General features: G+C 47.6%; 1 protein-coding gene and 1 long non-coding RNA gene across 2 annotated transcripts; one reads left to right on the forward strand and one right to left on the reverse strand.

Moving 5' to 3' along the window:
- Positions 1-1,499: 1,499 nt before the first annotated feature.
- On the reverse strand, positions 1,500-9,000 carry LOC123145605 (galactoside 2-alpha-L-fucosyltransferase). Its single transcript, XM_044565072.1, has 2 exons — positions 8,483-9,000; positions 1,500-3,211 (listed from the first exon to the last, which is right to left on the reverse strand). Exons 1-2 carry the CDS (start codon positions 8,802-8,804, stop codon positions 1,698-1,700), a joined length of 1,836 nt encoding a protein of 611 aa, XP_044421007.1. The 5' UTR covers positions 8,805-9,000; the 3' UTR covers positions 1,500-1,697.
- A 3,049-nt stretch (positions 9,001-12,049) lies between these two features.
- Positions 12,050-15,954, forward strand: LOC123145606 (uncharacterized). Its single transcript, XR_006472342.1, has 3 exons — positions 12,050-12,599; positions 14,746-15,418; positions 15,531-15,954. It is a non-coding gene; the product is annotated as an uncharacterized lncRNA (long non-coding RNA).
- The last annotated feature ends 651 nt before the right edge of the window (positions 15,955-16,605 follow it).

Raw genomic sequence — 16,605 nt, forward strand, 5'->3', positions numbered from 1 at the left:
TTATATATATATATATATATATATATATATATATATATATATATATATATAGAGAGAGAGAGAGAGAGAGAGAGAGAGGGGGGGGGGGGATGAGGACGGATGGGTGAAGCAAATTTGGTGTTGTGCGGGTCTATTTATAGCTAGCTTGATCCAAGCTGAGGAGACTGTCATCTACGAGCCAACGGCCATGGCCCATGGGATGAACATTATGCCTGCATGCATGGGATTTTGCATGATCTTTTGAACATGCACGTTACAGAGAGGGAACATGCATGGCAAACATAGTGACAGCTCGCACGGTTGACATTCCATGTCCATTTCCTCAGTTGATGTGGGTGTCGGGTGGCATCAACTGGCTCCGATAGGTTTTGATAGTGTATCGTGTGCCGCATGTAAGGGATGGATGCGGTTCTTTTATTGGTGACGGAAGGCAATGCCCAGCTTCTCTTGCGTGGATCAGGAAATTGCTGTTGCGGTCGTTGGGTTAATTTCCCCCCGAATATAGTTGTCAATTATTTCTCAAGTACCAACTAATTTATTCAAAAATTAGTGAAAATGAGAATTTCTTGCATGTGACAAGTTGAGCAATAATTGATCCTTGAACCAAAATTTGTAGCCAAGACGTCGTTTCGTGGGATTTGTCATCTTAAATCGATGAATGCCTGTAAAAAAATAAAGCAAGGAGCGCTCGGCTTTAAATTAGTAAAGCTAACAACGGCAAGGGTAACATCAAGATAAGTATGTTACCGACCAAAGAAACCTCCTGCCAGTGAGAATTCCTTCGAAAGTAACACACCGCTCTGCTGCCTTCCCGTGTCCGTGGCACAAAACAAACAACTCCATTTCAGGGCCCTCAAAATCGGAGTCCTCCATGGTAGCCGGGATCTGTGCATGCAAAGAAAAGCCTAAGATTTGATCCAAAACTTGAGAACAAGCTCCTTCGAGAAATTCCCAAATCACAAACCCTAACCCTAACCCTAATCTAAGAACTTACCTTCATGGTGCGGAAGCTGAGTTGACGTACTCAACGGTGTGGTCGCTGCTGTCGCCATCACTCCAGGATACGATGGCGCGGCGGCGGCGATGAGCACGAACAGAGCGAGAGACATAGTGGAGAAGAGATGGGGAGAAGAGTAACGATTTGGTCTGTCGACCGAACGACGCCGTCTAATTGTGGTCAAGACGGCTGGCTACGCCACGTAGGCAAAAAAGAGACCAACATGTTATAAACTCACTTAACAGTCAGTTCCGCTGATCAATGATTTTTGCAAAAGAAAAAAATACACAAGACGTGGTGTTTTCTGCCAAATAAATGTAGCATAGTATTGTCCACTAACCTAATCTTTAAAGTGATGGTTTTCTGTAATTTACTGCAGCAGTGACGAAATCTGAGCAGAAACCGAAATCTGAACGTTGCTGAGAAACTCAACAAACACCAACATGTGCAAAACAAAGCCCCCTCCCCCGTAAGTAAGAATGACAGAGAACATGGTAATCATAGTATTTTCCTATTGATGAACCTGTTTATCAACTATCTACAGTTCGGATCAAATGCGTGAGAGGAAAAAAATTACATTCGTGGAACATGTTTTAATGTAAATTAAAAAGAAGCCTACCCTATCTTATCTTAGCAAGCAATTGTGTTACGGTGTGAAGAAAAGAAAAGAAAAGAAAATAAAATAAAATAAAAGTTACAGCTACAACCGAGTTTCATTTACAATCTTGAGCCCCCAGCTGACATCCTCGCAGTGCCTCACGTACGGCACCACCTTGCCCAGGTCGGCGTCCCTCTTGGCCTTGCAGTCGAAGTAGGGGGCCTGGTGGAAGCACGGCTCGATGGACATGGCGCGGCCGCATGGCGGCTTCGGCACGACATGGTTCTCGGGCTTGTACAGGTTCTTCTCGGGCTTGTACATGATCCACGGCGTGAGGCCGGCGAGGCCCTGCGCGACGTACCCGAAGGTGGAGTACGCGCTGGTGATGAGCACATCGCTCATGCTGAGCAGGTAGATCTCCGCCAGCGCCTTCATGTTGTGCTTCTTGTTCTTGGACCTCTGGTACTCCTCGTGGCTCGGCTGGTACACTTTGACCGTGGTGCCGTCGACGGCCCGGTACTCGCTGTACCTTTCCCGGATCTGATCACTGTACCAAGAGCTTAAAGAAGTCGCAAGAACGGCAATTGTCCGGTTATTATTCCCAGTGGCTGCCTCATTGGTCACGCCGATTTCTGGGAGCAGCTTTTCACCCTGAGCACAAGAAAGGACCTGCTCTAAAACATGTGGAAATGGCCCATTTCTTTGGAGGATGCCCTTCGTTTCAAGCACTCTGATCTGAATCCCCACTACTTTATCAGCTTTAGCAAGGTAGGCCCTGTAGTACGTCGTCGCCGAATACCAAATATCATTTGTCGGATGAAGAAGGTACCGGCCCAAGTGATGGAAAACGGTGTCCTTTTCAGGAAACAACTTGCTCAGTTCATCTTGGAAACTTGGGATAAGAAACAGTGACGGCACAAAGTACATGTCGGTTCGCATGATCAGCCACGGCACACCTTGCAGGAACTGTTGATCGTCTTGGCAGAAGAAAAGCTTGTCGTTGGAAGCGCAGTCGCCGTCAAGATAGAGGAACACATAGGGTGGCCTAGCACTGGTTAGAGACCGATAAGTGTTGCCACGGATAACATTATCCTGCAACATGTTGCCGTAGCTCTCTGGACTACGCTCGGTGAACTCATTATAGCTCAGAGGGAAATCTGAAGGAATCAACCATGAAGTTCCAGGGAAAGGCTCGCAGAAAGTACTGGCAATCTGCTTAGAACGGTCCACAAGCAAAACCCTACCTGTCAGAAGCGCGTAAAGGAACGCTGAAGTCATCTCAAGCATCCGGTTCCCCATCCCGGCATGGATTATCAGGAAGAGATAGTTGCAATCCGATGTGCCGTTGATGCTCTGAGTGGACGTGAGCTGTTTTGCAGCATTGTTGTATGATTTGGTGCCTGGACCACACTTCTTCTGCAGTGCTTCTTGTCTCCTTAATCTTTCTATGAGGTATGGAGAAGGTACTCTTGCTGCATTCCTGTGATAACGTGCAAACTGGTACCTGCTGCGACACGATCTTTCATCAAATCCCTCGACCAGAAGGCCACCCAGAAGTCTGTCATAATCAATTTGTGCCGATGGAGATAAATCATCAGGCATATCATCTCTTATATCTGAAAAAGATAAGATGTTTTAAGTCAGCGCAAGAAAACAATACAAGGAGAGGACCAAATAATAGTATTGGTTTGCTGCTGCATTCTGTAGTTAAAAAAACTAATGGTAAATATAAGTTGAACTAGATTTGTTGTCATTATTCTTATAGCGGAGACAATCACTTGAAATTACTTAAAATCACTAGAAAGGATTGGGACATGGAAACTGTTAGGGAGCACCGACAGTTTTTTTTTGTATCGCTTGAGTAAGCCAGTAACAGAATATTATAACAAAGTGGGTTGTACCCAAACACAATACAAGAGAAGACTGACTGAAAGAGCGTCTTTTCAATGAACAATAGAATAACTAACTGGACATGGACCTCTAGTTGCCCCTGGTTTTCTTCAGTGGTAGCGTATATACATATTATGTCGTCTCGTTCATGTACAACATATTGTTTCAAATGCGTAGTTGAACATTTGAATTAACGTGTGTTGTCATGTGTACAAATTTCTTCAACCTTCCTATACGTGTTGTCATAACATATGCTACAAACATAAAGTGGTATACCCAACGTATTGATTCCTTTTATGAAAATTATTTATTCACAAAAGATATTATTCTTAAAAAATTATCCCTTCTAACATATCGATCAAAACATAGACAAATCAAAGCATTTTCGTAGAGTCTTAAAAAAGTATCATTGTTTATACCAGACAAACACTTTTTTTTGTTTTTACAAAAAAAGGGGTTATCACCCTTTCCATTAATTTTTGAACGGAAATAACATTACACTAAGGCAGGCTAGTATATATACTTTCTTGGTTCTATATGTCCCTTCCAACATTCATGTACATGACTAATTATATCTTACCCGCCGATTGTTATGATGAAAACTAACTCGAATTATCTCTCACGTGAGGAACATGGATATTTTTGTGAATGTTTGATAGATATGTATCGAAAACTTGAACCTCACCATATTCCTCATCTTACATTATTCTTTGTCATCTCCTTGAGAAAGCGGTGTGGCATGAAAACATGCTCTCTAGTGGCATTCATCATTGATCCAAACAAAAGTAGCTAGCAGCTTAGCACCATTTACACACAAGCTAACTATAGAGTGGTCCAGCAAGAACAATCGGTAAACGTATCACCTTTCCTTCTCGCGAAAAAGCATATCATTCATGCCCAACATCTACCACAATTCACCCCGGAAAAAGAAGAAAAAAAACCACATACCACAATTGCAGCTTCGATGCGGCCAATTCGCCCATGCTATATTGTATCAGTTTTTTTTTAAAATAAAGGGGTTCCCCCCGGCTCCATTTTCATTAATGAAACCAAGCAACAGAGTTCAAAGCTCCTAGGCATAACCAAAGGTAGCCAGACAGATAAACATCCAACCAAACGGCTGTTATAAAGACATACTAGAACAACTTCAACTAACCCTGAGAATATTGTATCATGTATCATTGATACTCTAAATAGATAGCCCTATTTTATGTATCATTGTGAAAAATGTCTTTTCGTTTTGCCTCCACAAAAATGAAAAAAATTAGTGCTTCTAAATAGCGTTTTACGACATATTTTTTTTGTCTTTTTTGCACAGGCCACAAAAAAATTATCGTGAAACTTTATGCAGGCACATAAAACATGAAGATGTATCCGTGCAATCTTTTTCAGATTTTTTTTAGCATTTAAAAATATATTTTTCAAAATGAGTTCATATGTATACGGGTTCATGGATGCACTTCCCCTTTGGCTAGTTGATCGCATGTGCACTCATGTATGCTCTCGCGTCTAATTTCATCCTTAATTTCCTGGAAAAGAATATCCAAGTTATGCATACTCCTGCTAGGTCAATACCATACTGGCCTATGGCGGACGGGGTACGACCAACTTCAGATTGGGATTTAGACAAAGCCGGTCCAAATAAACTAAGGAGCCAGAGATGGGAGTCTGCGTTGTAAGGAATCTCCATCGTCGTGTATTAAAACGACGCCAACCGTTTGTTTAGAACAGACACTCTGTATCGTCCAGTGTCGTGCATCAAACATTCATGAACTGGTTTGCATGTGCGAATTTCGCCAAGCAGATAACAAAGCTGGAGAGATTTGGGAGAGTGTAGACGCCCTATATTGGACTCCAACACATCCGGACCACTCAAAACCCCGTTCGGAGCCCTTTCTTCTCACTTCGTCCTTCCTCTCTTGCTCTATATCCACACCCACCAAGACCATCGCTACCTCTACATCACTCCGGTTGCCGCTCAATTCTTGCCGAACAACCGCTGCTCCACCCAGGCGCCTTGTAATGCGCCATCGTTGCACCCTCATATCGGTTGACGGCTTGGGTATTGTCCGCCCCCTGTCGACGCCGTCCATAGCAAACACCACGTCCGATAAGTGTTCGGCCAAATGCCATTAAGAATATTTTTTACCTTCTCTTTGTTTAACATGAAGCAAGCACTGTGAAGGAGGATGCATTAATCCATTGCTAGTCATGTTTTCCTTCCGCCAAGATTTTGGAAAAAAAACACTAGTTGGAACATTTTGGAAAAATGCTGTGTCGGAACAACTTGGTTTGGACCCTTTGTGGAAGGTTTGAGCATCCGCTTTGGAAATGCTCTAACTAGTTTGTTCATCTGGTCTCTTGTGCTTCTACGATTCGGTCGATGAAGTTTGATGTCCGTACAGCCGAAGTTTCGAGCTTTGATGAGTCTCTGAGGGCGTCTCCAACACTAACCCGCAATTTGCTCCGGTATCCGTTTACGGATAGTGAGGGGCCAGTCCGTGGACTCTGATGCGGGAGCTAGCCACCCAACATTGTCTGCATACATCTGACCCTAAATTTTATTTTATTTTAAGTCTGCACGATCAACTAGTAGCATATATAGTCCAAAAATAGTTCAAATGTTCAAATGCAACAGTAGTTCAAATTAAAAAAACAAATATTACAATCCAACATTGTTGTCCCCCTTAACCGCCCACAAATACCCAATTCGATCTTCTTTCGATTGCTCGTGAATTGCTCGATGCCGAATTTGCTGATGCGTTTGAACAAACTGTTCAAATGTGGTTGGAGTTTGGTGGAAACGTTTGATAGGATCACCCATGTTCTCAAATTCAAGACCTGCGGCAGCATCCTCACCCTCATCCTCCATGGTCATGTTGTGCATGATCACACAATAGGTCATCACCTCCCACAAGGTCTCTAGATCCCATTGTTTAGCATGTCCACGAACAACTGCAAAATGTGCCCGCAGAACTACAAAAGCCATTCAACATCCTTTCTAGTTGTTTCTTGTCTTTGGACAAAGTGAGACTTTTTCTGACCAAATGGTTAGAGATGGTGTTCACAAAGGTAGCCAAGGAGGATAGATACCGTCAACCAGATAGTAGCCCATGTTCTACTCATGCCCATTGACAGTATAGTGGTAAGGAGGAGCTTTTCGTTCAGTCAGCCTAGGAAACAATGGTCATTGCCGCAACACAATGAAGTCATTTGTGAGACTCGGGCACGCCAAAGAAAGCGTGCCAAATCCAAAGATCTTGTGATGCAACTGCTTCAAGAATGATGGTGGACTTCTTACCATGACCATGATATTGCCCTTGTAAAGCTTTCGGGCAGTTCTTCCATTTCAATGCATGCAGTCAAGTGATCTGAGCAAACCTGGCCACCCTCTTGCTTCCGAGATTGCCAAGTGCCTCTTGGTGTCTGCCACAGTTCATTCGCTCAGATACTGAGATCCAAACATCTTGACCACTGCAGTTGTAAACTAACCATGACATCTCCGCATGTGCTCTTGGACATCTGTAGGTACTCGTCCCATGACTCAGCGACCGTGTCATATACAAGCATCCGTAGTGCCGCCGTGCACTTCTGGTATCAAGAGAAACCAATCCTTCCCACGTCGTCCTTCTTCAAGATGAAATAGTCATCAAAGGACCAGACGCCATGGTAGAGACGGTCTAAGACATTTTTGCACATCCGAAAGTGACGGCGAAAATTGTCAGCGAATAGGGCATCGGGGGCAAATTAGTCGTCCATCAGCGTCAAATGACCCTTAATCGATCCCCTGAAATTTAGAACATGCTCCTCCGCATGTTCCGCGTCTTGAAGCATCGCCTGCATCATCATCGTCTCATCCCTGTAGTCCTCCTCGTCAAAGGAGCTGATGGACGACTCAGCATAGTGCTCGTATATGTACTCCATATCCGAATCCATTGTTTCAAAGAAGAAGGTTCAAAGGAAATTTAGCTTGGGCCATTCACCAAACAGTTGTCGAGCATGGCGAGCATCATATGAGCGGATGGTACCTTCGCGACGGTCAGAGAAGAGGTGAGGAACGGCAGGGGTACGGCGTGGCGCCCGGATGGTAGAGCGGTGGCAAAGGTAAGAGAGAAAGATTGAAGAAGAGAAAATGAAAGGATGGAGGCGCGGGGTCCGGAAGGGGTTTTTGTGGGCCAAGGTGTCGGAGCCCTACGTGGCTGTTGTTTGGACAGCCCATAAAGCCCTCCACTTTGTCCTGGGATTGACAGAAGATACGTCTGGGCCGCTTGACGAATTGATACGGATCTACATTAAAAGGCTCAACACGTTCGGACCACATGGTCCGGACGGTTGTGGCGGTCTGAGAGTCCGCTTTCCAGATACCTGAGCGGTCACAGCGGTATTGTCTTATACTCTCTTTTGACACGAAAAAGCCCGTCGTCCGACGACGTCCACCCAAAATTCTCAAGCTAGTCTAGGTTCAGAAAAGAAAACCGCATGGCTCGGATCTTCTGTGTCTAACTCAACCGATTTTAACTGGCCTTTGGCTAGTTGATTGATCACCTTCTGCTGTGCCCTCGCGTCTAAGTTTATCGTCAGCAGGCCAGCAAGACGAGAGTATTTTATCGTTAGCAGGCGATGCGACCAACGTCAGATTATAGGATTTAGACCCGGCCGCCCCGAGTAAAATAAGCAACACTTGACAACGGGAATCTGCTTTGCAACCATGTTCGTCTGGTATCTTGTGCCCCTACGATTCCCTCCAATGAACTTCCCCATCATAATTTCCCGGACCTCTTTTTCTACAAAAAAGACCAATCCCTGCATCTACTACTAGCTGAGAACCTTTCTATCCGTGACGATGGCCATCGCAGCTAGCAAGTGGTGCAAGTTCTACGATGCTCCATCCGGAAAACGTCGATCGGCTTCAGCTTCTACAGTCGTACAGTAGTTGCATATGCGTATGCGCATATGTGAGAATGGTCGAGTATGAATTCCAAGGGGTGTGGCAGTACCTTGGTCGTCGTCGTCGTACTTTGGGAGGTCGTCGTCGACGTCGAAGAGCATCTGTGAGGAGCACTCGGTCCGCAGGTTCCCGACGACGAGGACGCAGGCCGGGAGCGTGAGCAGGCAGAGCACCAGCGCGGCGCGCACGCAGTTGCGCCGGTGCCTGCCCCGCCCCGCCTCCTGCTGATCCGCGGCGTGGGCGTGGGCGTGGGCGTGGGGGTGCGTCGCCCTTGCCTCCGTCTCCAGGCCGCCGACGCCGCCGCCGCGCAGGGGCAGCCTCTCCTTGTGGCCGCCGTTGCTCCCCCGCCAGCTGATCGGTTGTTTCTCCATGATCGAGCTGCCTCCACGCTAGCTCTAGGCTCTAGCTCTAGCTCGCTCGTTTGCTCCGCTCCGTGCTCGTATATAGCAGGCAGGCAGGCAGGCTACAAGATGCGTCTTGTTTGCGGCTTGGTTTGGGGTCTCCGCCGTCTCGGGGACGGACGGAGCGGTCAAAGCTGGAAGGCCGCGGCCGCGAGGGCGCTGCGCCGTGCGAGAGGAGGCTTTATCGCTGTATATGCTTTGTACGTAGTGGGGGTTGAAGACAGAGCTTGGAATGTAGCGGTGGGTTTGGCAACTCGGTATCGCTGAACTTTCTTTCGCTGTAAGCGGTCATGAGTGGACTTGCACTGTATCCACGAATCCACCATGTGGTTTTTCATACGACTGAGGAGGTTTGTAAGGTCCGTCGTCTTGATCAAGTCAGTCCATCGATCTCGACGTACGTAACAAATCTCTAGCCCCTCTAGGTGCACTCCAGCTGACCGAGGATGATCTAGTCAATGGGGACAACGGCATATATCTCTGTCTTTTCTTTTTCCTTTTAATATTCTTGCAGTGTTACGGAAGGAAGAAAAAAAATACTGTAACTTTCTATTGGCAGTGCTCGAAGTCTTAGTGCTGACCTTTGCACAAGTATTTTTTATTTTATTTTATACTTTCTCTTCGTGCTCTGCATCGACCTTGATTGTACACTAGCTGAAGTTTGGGCTATATGCACGTTGAGTTTAGATCGTCTATAGCCATTGGCGTACCCAGCGTGTGTGCAAGGTGTGCCGTGGCACACCCAGAAAAATTCGATTTTTTTTATTACCATATGATATTTAGGCCCAAATCAACCCAAGCCCAGCGTGGCAGCGCCCCAGCCCATCTACTCCCGAGCGAGAGGCAGCGAGCCATCGATACAGTCCGTCGGCCAGGCAGAGCGCAGCCGCTGAAAGACCTAATCCAGCGCCCCCCTGCCCCTCATCCCCATCCGGCCATCCCGCCGGGGTCGTCCGCCGGACCGCCGCTCCTTGCCTCCTTCCACCGAGAAGGCGAGAAGAGTCGCCGCTCTGCTCCCCTTCGAGCGCTCCTTGCCTGGCTGGTGGATCTCCAGCCACCACGAGCCGCCGCCCGCCGGTCGCCGGACGTCCGAACTCCGTAGCCCGGCGGAGATGAGGAGCTGCTGCCCAAGCTTCTGAATGGCTCAATCCCCGCTGAATTCCTAGTTCGTGACGCCCTTTGGTCTTTGGGTGAGCTTCTGTCAATAGTTGATGCTTTCATGGCAATGCAAAAACGTAGAGTTATCTAGTGATGTAAGTTTCTACTTATGCTTCTTTCATGTAAAACTACTCCTATTGTAATTGAGCACATTTGAGATATATTTTGTGAACTAAATTGTTGTGAGATTTGCATAAGCTACTTATGTTATTATTTTGCCATATTTTGTACACATGGATTAGGTGGGAACATTTTTTTTAGAGTGTGTACACCCTTCATTTTTTTTCTGGGTCCGCCACTGCTATAGCTACATATGACAAATCTGGCCCCTCAAATGCCCGCAGACGTCTGCCGGCAATGACCGGGCACACCATAAATTTCACTTGTTGCATCCGGACATCTCATACTCGATTCTTCTATCCATACAAAGACATGCAAAAGGAAATAGAACCTACGTACTACGTCGATCCTGGCTACTCCTCGTCGGAGATCACGACGATCTCCGTGCCCGGCTCCGGCAGCATGGGCGGCAGCTGCAGCTCCGGTTGCTCCGCTCCGGCTTCCTCCACCTCATCCTGGATGGACTCCAGGATGACCTGCTGCTCCGCCATCTCGCCGACTGGGCGATGGCGAACTCCGCCTCCGCCTGCTCCATGTTGAAGGGCGGCACCTGCTGATTTGGCTCCTCCGCCTCCGCCTCCTCCACCTCCATCGAAGCCATCTCCTCCTCTTCCCCCGGCTCCTCCTCCTCCTCTGGCTCCGGCGAGTGCGGAGGCAGCCCGACAGCGATGCGGGCGGCGCGCGCGGCTTCCCTCGCTCGGATCTGCTGCTGGATCTCACAGCGGCGCTCCGGCGTCAGCATGGCATAGTAGGTGACCTTACTCCGGACCATGGCGGAGTGCCGGAGCGTGGGCAGAGCGCCGAAGCGGGAGAGGAAGGAGGTGGATGGGCTCGGACTGGCGGCGCGGAGAGTGGGAGGGGGATGAGTTAGAGTTGCGGGACGCCGGCCGGCTTAAATAGCCGGATTTCGTCTTGGGCAGCAAAATAGAAAAAAAAATGTTGTTCATATTTATCTATCCTACTTTTTGTTCACATTCCTTTCTCTTATTACAGAGGCCTCATGTTATCAACTCATCCAAATGTTTCACATGCAGCTCACATATACAAGATGCGGTGTTTTTATTTATTTGAGAATTTCCTTATGAGACAACCTCACATGCTACATCGCCAACCATGCATGCAGCTCCTTACAAACTACACTACGGCTTCTACCTAAAATTAGTAGTTATGTTGCCTAAATTTAATACTAGTAAGTTTGCACGTGCAACGCACTTATCATAATCTATAATGAAAACATTTTGTATTTGATGCTTACTTCCCTTTTTAGTCATTTTTTACCGAATCATTTAAATGCCTCATTCCCAACAATATAAGCAGTGGTAAAGGATCCAAAATAATGACACACCATAAAATAATTAGTATTATGATACGATACAAAATATACCTGATTGGGGGTGTCGGATCCAAAATATACTCACCATAAAATAGTTAGTATGATGATTATTCACCAAAGAAAATTAGTATGATGATAGGATGCAAAATATACCTCTCAAGATTGTTGGACAAAATATCTCCCGTGAAGTACTCCATAAAGTACTCCATAAATTTAACATCCAGGAGACCACAAGATAACTTGTATGATGACTATAAGTGGTAATAGTTTTATAAAACTATTATCCTTTAATTCTTTTTATAAAAATATCAAAATAATAATGACTGAATATTTATTTAAACCATTGTGACAGTATAAAAAAACGCACCATACAGCCGAACCTAACACGCCCGATAAAAAAAGGAATTAAAAAAATGTCCGATGCTAATATAAATCAAGTGACAAAAAGGCTAGTGATGATAATTACGAAAAAAGAAATGAACAACGTCCGACGCTATATATTAGTATTACTTAATTATTACTTGACTAAAAAGACATCGATAAAGAAAGAAATAAAAAAGAGAAAGAACTGGACATGCCCGACGCTCTTTGCCTTGTGCCTCCCTCTTACACCTCACACATCATCAAATCTTATCCTTCCACTGTCTCCCACCGCTCCTGGAAAAGCAAAAGAAAAATAAAACGCTAGCAAAAGGCCGGCGCGGAGCGCCACCACCTACCACACAACAGCCAGCCGCTGCCGTCCTCGGTGCTCCCGGCGGTCGGCGAAGGCGACCCTGGGCGTGCTGCAGCTGCTGCTCCGGAGGAACGCTTACCTGGAGCAGGAGCTCGACCTTCGCTTCCGCCTCTTCCGCTCCTGGGACTCCCCTCCCGACGGGCACGCCGAGTTCCTTCGCGCCAACGCCTCCGCCATCGGCGCCCTCGTTGGCAACGCCGATGCTGCATCGATGTGCCGCCGTCCTTCTCTGTGGGGACCGACCGCGTCGACCTCCCAAGTGCCGGGAGCACCGGATCCGCGTCACCAACACCCCCAACTTCCTCACCGACGACGTCGCCGGCCTCGCCATTTCCGTGCCAAGGAAGACCACGCAGGCTGACCGCTACGTGCGCGCCGGCTTGTGGAAGGCAAGAGGGACTACGTAGTCACCACGCGGGTTTGTATCCGATGCTTTTTCGTTGACTTCCATTCATATTTTTCTATCCAGTGCATTCTTTAATATAAATGAAACACAAATACAGTATATCTAAATCGATACTTTTAGTGGATACATGGTCGATGGCACAAGTTATTACTTACTGGTGAGACATCGCCCGTCGAGATGGCGAGGCTTCTCTTGGACATACACATAGCTCCATGAAGCTGTAACACCCCGGTGTAACGATGCTATAGTAATCCCTGGGTTAAGTTAATCCTTTTGCTAAACAAGTGTTTATTCATCATTGTATCTTATCTCTTTCAAATTTCAGTTTAATTCAATTTCTAATTATGTGTGAAATTCAAAAATGCTCAAATATGAAGACTAAAATGTTCATCAGGTAATATTGGTGGTGAACCAACATTTTTGCAAAGTTTCTAAATGGCCTAAAATAGCTAAAACAGAAAGTTTTTAAAACAAAAGGAAAAAGTTAAAAAAAAAGGAAAAGTAGAGGAGAGAGAGAACCCCTGCCCCCCTGGACCTCAACCAGCCTGGCCGGCCCAGCTCCCCACACCGCGCTCCCTTCCTGTTCGCCACCTGACCTAAAATAGCTATACAGGGCGCGGTCGCCACCAGACCCCCTTGCCGGCGTCGAGGGGAGGACAAGGCCACCACACCCTCGGACGCCTCGAGTCCCCCCCCTCACCTACCGGCACTCCCGCTTCTCCGTCCTCCTGCCTCTCCCTCTCCCCCAGATCCCCTTCTCTCCCCCCTCACCGAGCGCCATCGCCGCTGCCTTCCGTCATCTCCGCGGCCACCGGCGGCCCCGTGCCCGCTGGCCTTGTCCACGGGCCTCGCCGCGGTCGGACACCTCTCCTGGTGACAAGGTGGAGACGCGGAGCCCCGCTGCCTCCATTCGCCATCGTCTACATCTTCGATCGCCGTCGATCCCCTCCGACTCCGGCGACGCTCACAGCTGCTACTAACCTGTCGCAGGCTTTTCGTAGCCACTAGGTGAGCCTTCCCGTCCCTCTCTTTCCCCACTAGCTGCCGCTATTTGGCCGTAGCCGCCGCTCTGCTTGCGCCTGAACACGTCGCCGCCGATGAGCTCGTTGCCGTCATTGTGGCCATTGACACGCTCGCCCGAGCTCACCGTTGTGCTCCTGGGGTTCCTAGGAGCCCAACGCGCACGCGCACGCTCCCTCCCGTGCCTCCTAGCGCCGTCCCCGATGAGCGCCCGAACGCATCGCCGCGGAGCTCGTCGCCGGCAAGGCTCCGGTGACCATTTGGTCACGGGCTCAAGCCCGTTGGACTCGCCGCATCGCGTAGATACTCCCCAGCCTCTCCATTTGCTCGCTAGCGCGCCGTAGCTCCGTTTTCGTCGAGCACCCGTGCAAGCTGCCGCCTCCGCCGCTCGCTGGCGCCGATTCTGGCCAAGTCCGGCGATGCTACGGCCACCACTGGACGCGGCGCTGAGAGCTCGTTCGAATGAGCCTAGCCCCGCTCCTCCCCGAGCCCTGTACGCGTTTTCCGGCGAGGTCCGGCGCCCCACCACCGCGGGAACGCTCACTGGAGCTCCCCAACGCCGGCGCCGACGTGGACGTCCGGGTCCACCTTGCTAGGTCACTGCCCCGTGGCCCCAGGGGCCCGGCTGGCCTTGTTGACCCAGTCAACGGCTGACTGGGCATCGCCCAGTCACTGCCAGTGGGTCCCCTGTGGGCTCTGTTGTCTAGTCAACTGGTCTGTTGACCGCTGATGCAGCAATGATGCCATGATGACGTCATTTTTCCTTTTCTGTCGAATTAGGTATTTAAAATAATTTCAGAAAATATTTTAAACTTTAGAAATTCATAGTAATTAAACCGTAACTCAGATGAAAATGTTTTCTACATGAAAGTTGCTCAGAAAAATCCAACAAATCCAAATACGCTGTCCGTTTACCTGCCAGATGCCTCTAACTATCTAAACATGGAACATCCCCCCTCCGGTCATCTGTCTGACACAGGTCCGGAACCGGGAAAACACTCGCGGTTGATTTCCCGCTTCACCTTTATCGTGTAGCCTTACGTTAGGTAACACACGGCACAACATATTGCCATGTTATGCTTTATGATGCTTTGTTTGCTTTATATTTATTGTTTCTTCCCCCTCTTCTCTTCGGTAGACCCCGAGACCGATGCCGCCCCTGTGATCGACTACGTCGACAACGACCCTCCTTCTCTTTCAGCAGAGCTTCCAGGCAAGCCCCCCCTCTTTGATCATCCCGATATCGCCAGTTTCATTCTCTCATGCTTGCATTAGAATTTGCTACTGTTATTGTTTGCTCCTATTCTGATGCAAGCCCGCTTTTCTAACCTGCTCATTGTACCTTACCTGCTTATCCTAAACTGCTTAGTATAGGTTGGTTAGGAGATAATTACACGATAGTACCACATTTGGGGCGGTGGTGGCGAATCGGTACCACTTTTGGAAATTTTTACGTGTCAGTACGACGTTTGGGTCGAACCGTTGCAGATCGGGCTAATCTTCGTATTTCTACGTATTGACGCTAGAACTGACCGCCTGGGCCCGCGCGTCAGCTGCCACGCTAGCGAATCGGCACCCACCCGCTCGCTCGATACGTGCGGTCCGGCTCGAACCGGACCGTCCCGTGCTCTGTCTCTCCCTCCTCGCTCGTGCCTTCCTCCTCGCTCCTCTCTCGCCGCCCTCGTCGCTGCCCGCAGCGTTGCCGGACCGGATCGCCGCCGCCCGCCATGGTTTTCGAAGACGAAAGCAGTGAGGAGACGTCCAGCCTGCCGTACATGCACTCGACCTCATCCACGGACGGGCTTAACCAGGTGATTTCCCTTGAACTAGGTTTAGGGTTAGGGTTTCAGATTTGGGGATTTTTTATTTGGTTGATTTTGCTGTGTTTTGATTTGGGCATTTTGTTTGAATGAGGTTCGGCAGGTCCCTTTTAGCGTTGAAGATCCAGATTATCAGGGGCTTGAGCAGGAAACGATGTCGCCATGTGAGAAGCACAGGAAGGCATCTGAGAGGCTTGTCGCATTTGAAGGAACAAACACAGGGAGAAGGTTCTTAGCATGTGCAGAGCCGGTATGAATTGTAGGGTGATAGTTCGATATTATATTTAGGTTGATAGTGTCATATTATTGTTGGTTTGACAGTGGCATATTGAACATGACTACAAGGCCTGATTATTAGGGCATATTCACTTTTGCAACAGCAGTAGCAGTAGTTTAATGACAGTGGTACTGTTATTTTGAAGTGGCATTGTTCTTGCTATCATGTGAAATATTCAGTTTGGGACTTCTACAGGTTTTATGTTGCTGTTGTGGCATTTTTATGTAGTTAATGATAGTGCACTGTTAATTATGTTGCTGTTACACTTTTGCTCCTGTTTGGAACTAAATATTGAGTGAATTGTTACTTTTATGTTGGGATGCACCTGCTGTTATGTATGTAAATGCTACAAATATTCAGTTGAATGGAGCATATGTACTGCATATGCTTTGGTAGTTCACCAAGTTTGCAGTTTGAGATTATGCTACCTCTTGAGCACTGCGTTGGTTTTCCCTTGAAGAGGAAAGGGTGATGCAGTAAAGTAGCGTAAGTATTTCCCTCAGTTTTTGACAACCAAGGTATCAATCCAGTAGGAGGCCACGTTCAAGTCCCTCGCACCTACACAAACAAATAAAGACCTCGCAACCAATGCAATAAAGGGGTTGTCAAGCTCTTCACGGTCACTTACGAAAGCGAGATCTGATAGATATGATAAGATAATATTTTTGGTATTTTTATGATAAAGATGCAAAGTAAAATAAAAGGCAATAAAAATAGCTAAGTGTTGGAAGATTAATACGATGGAAAATAGACCCGGGGGCCATAGGTTTCACTAGTGGCTTCTCTCAAGAGCATAAGTATTACGGTGGGTGAACAAATTATTGTTGAGCAATTGATAGAATTGAGCATAGTTATGAGAATATCTAGGTATGATCATGTATATAGGCATCACGTCCGTGAC

Source organism: Triticum aestivum, chromosome 6D, assembly GCF_018294505.1.
Source record: "Triticum aestivum cultivar Chinese Spring chromosome 6D, IWGSC CS RefSeq v2.1, whole genome shotgun sequence".
NCBI classification, from domain to species: domain Eukaryota; kingdom Viridiplantae; phylum Streptophyta; class Magnoliopsida; order Poales; family Poaceae; genus Triticum; species Triticum aestivum.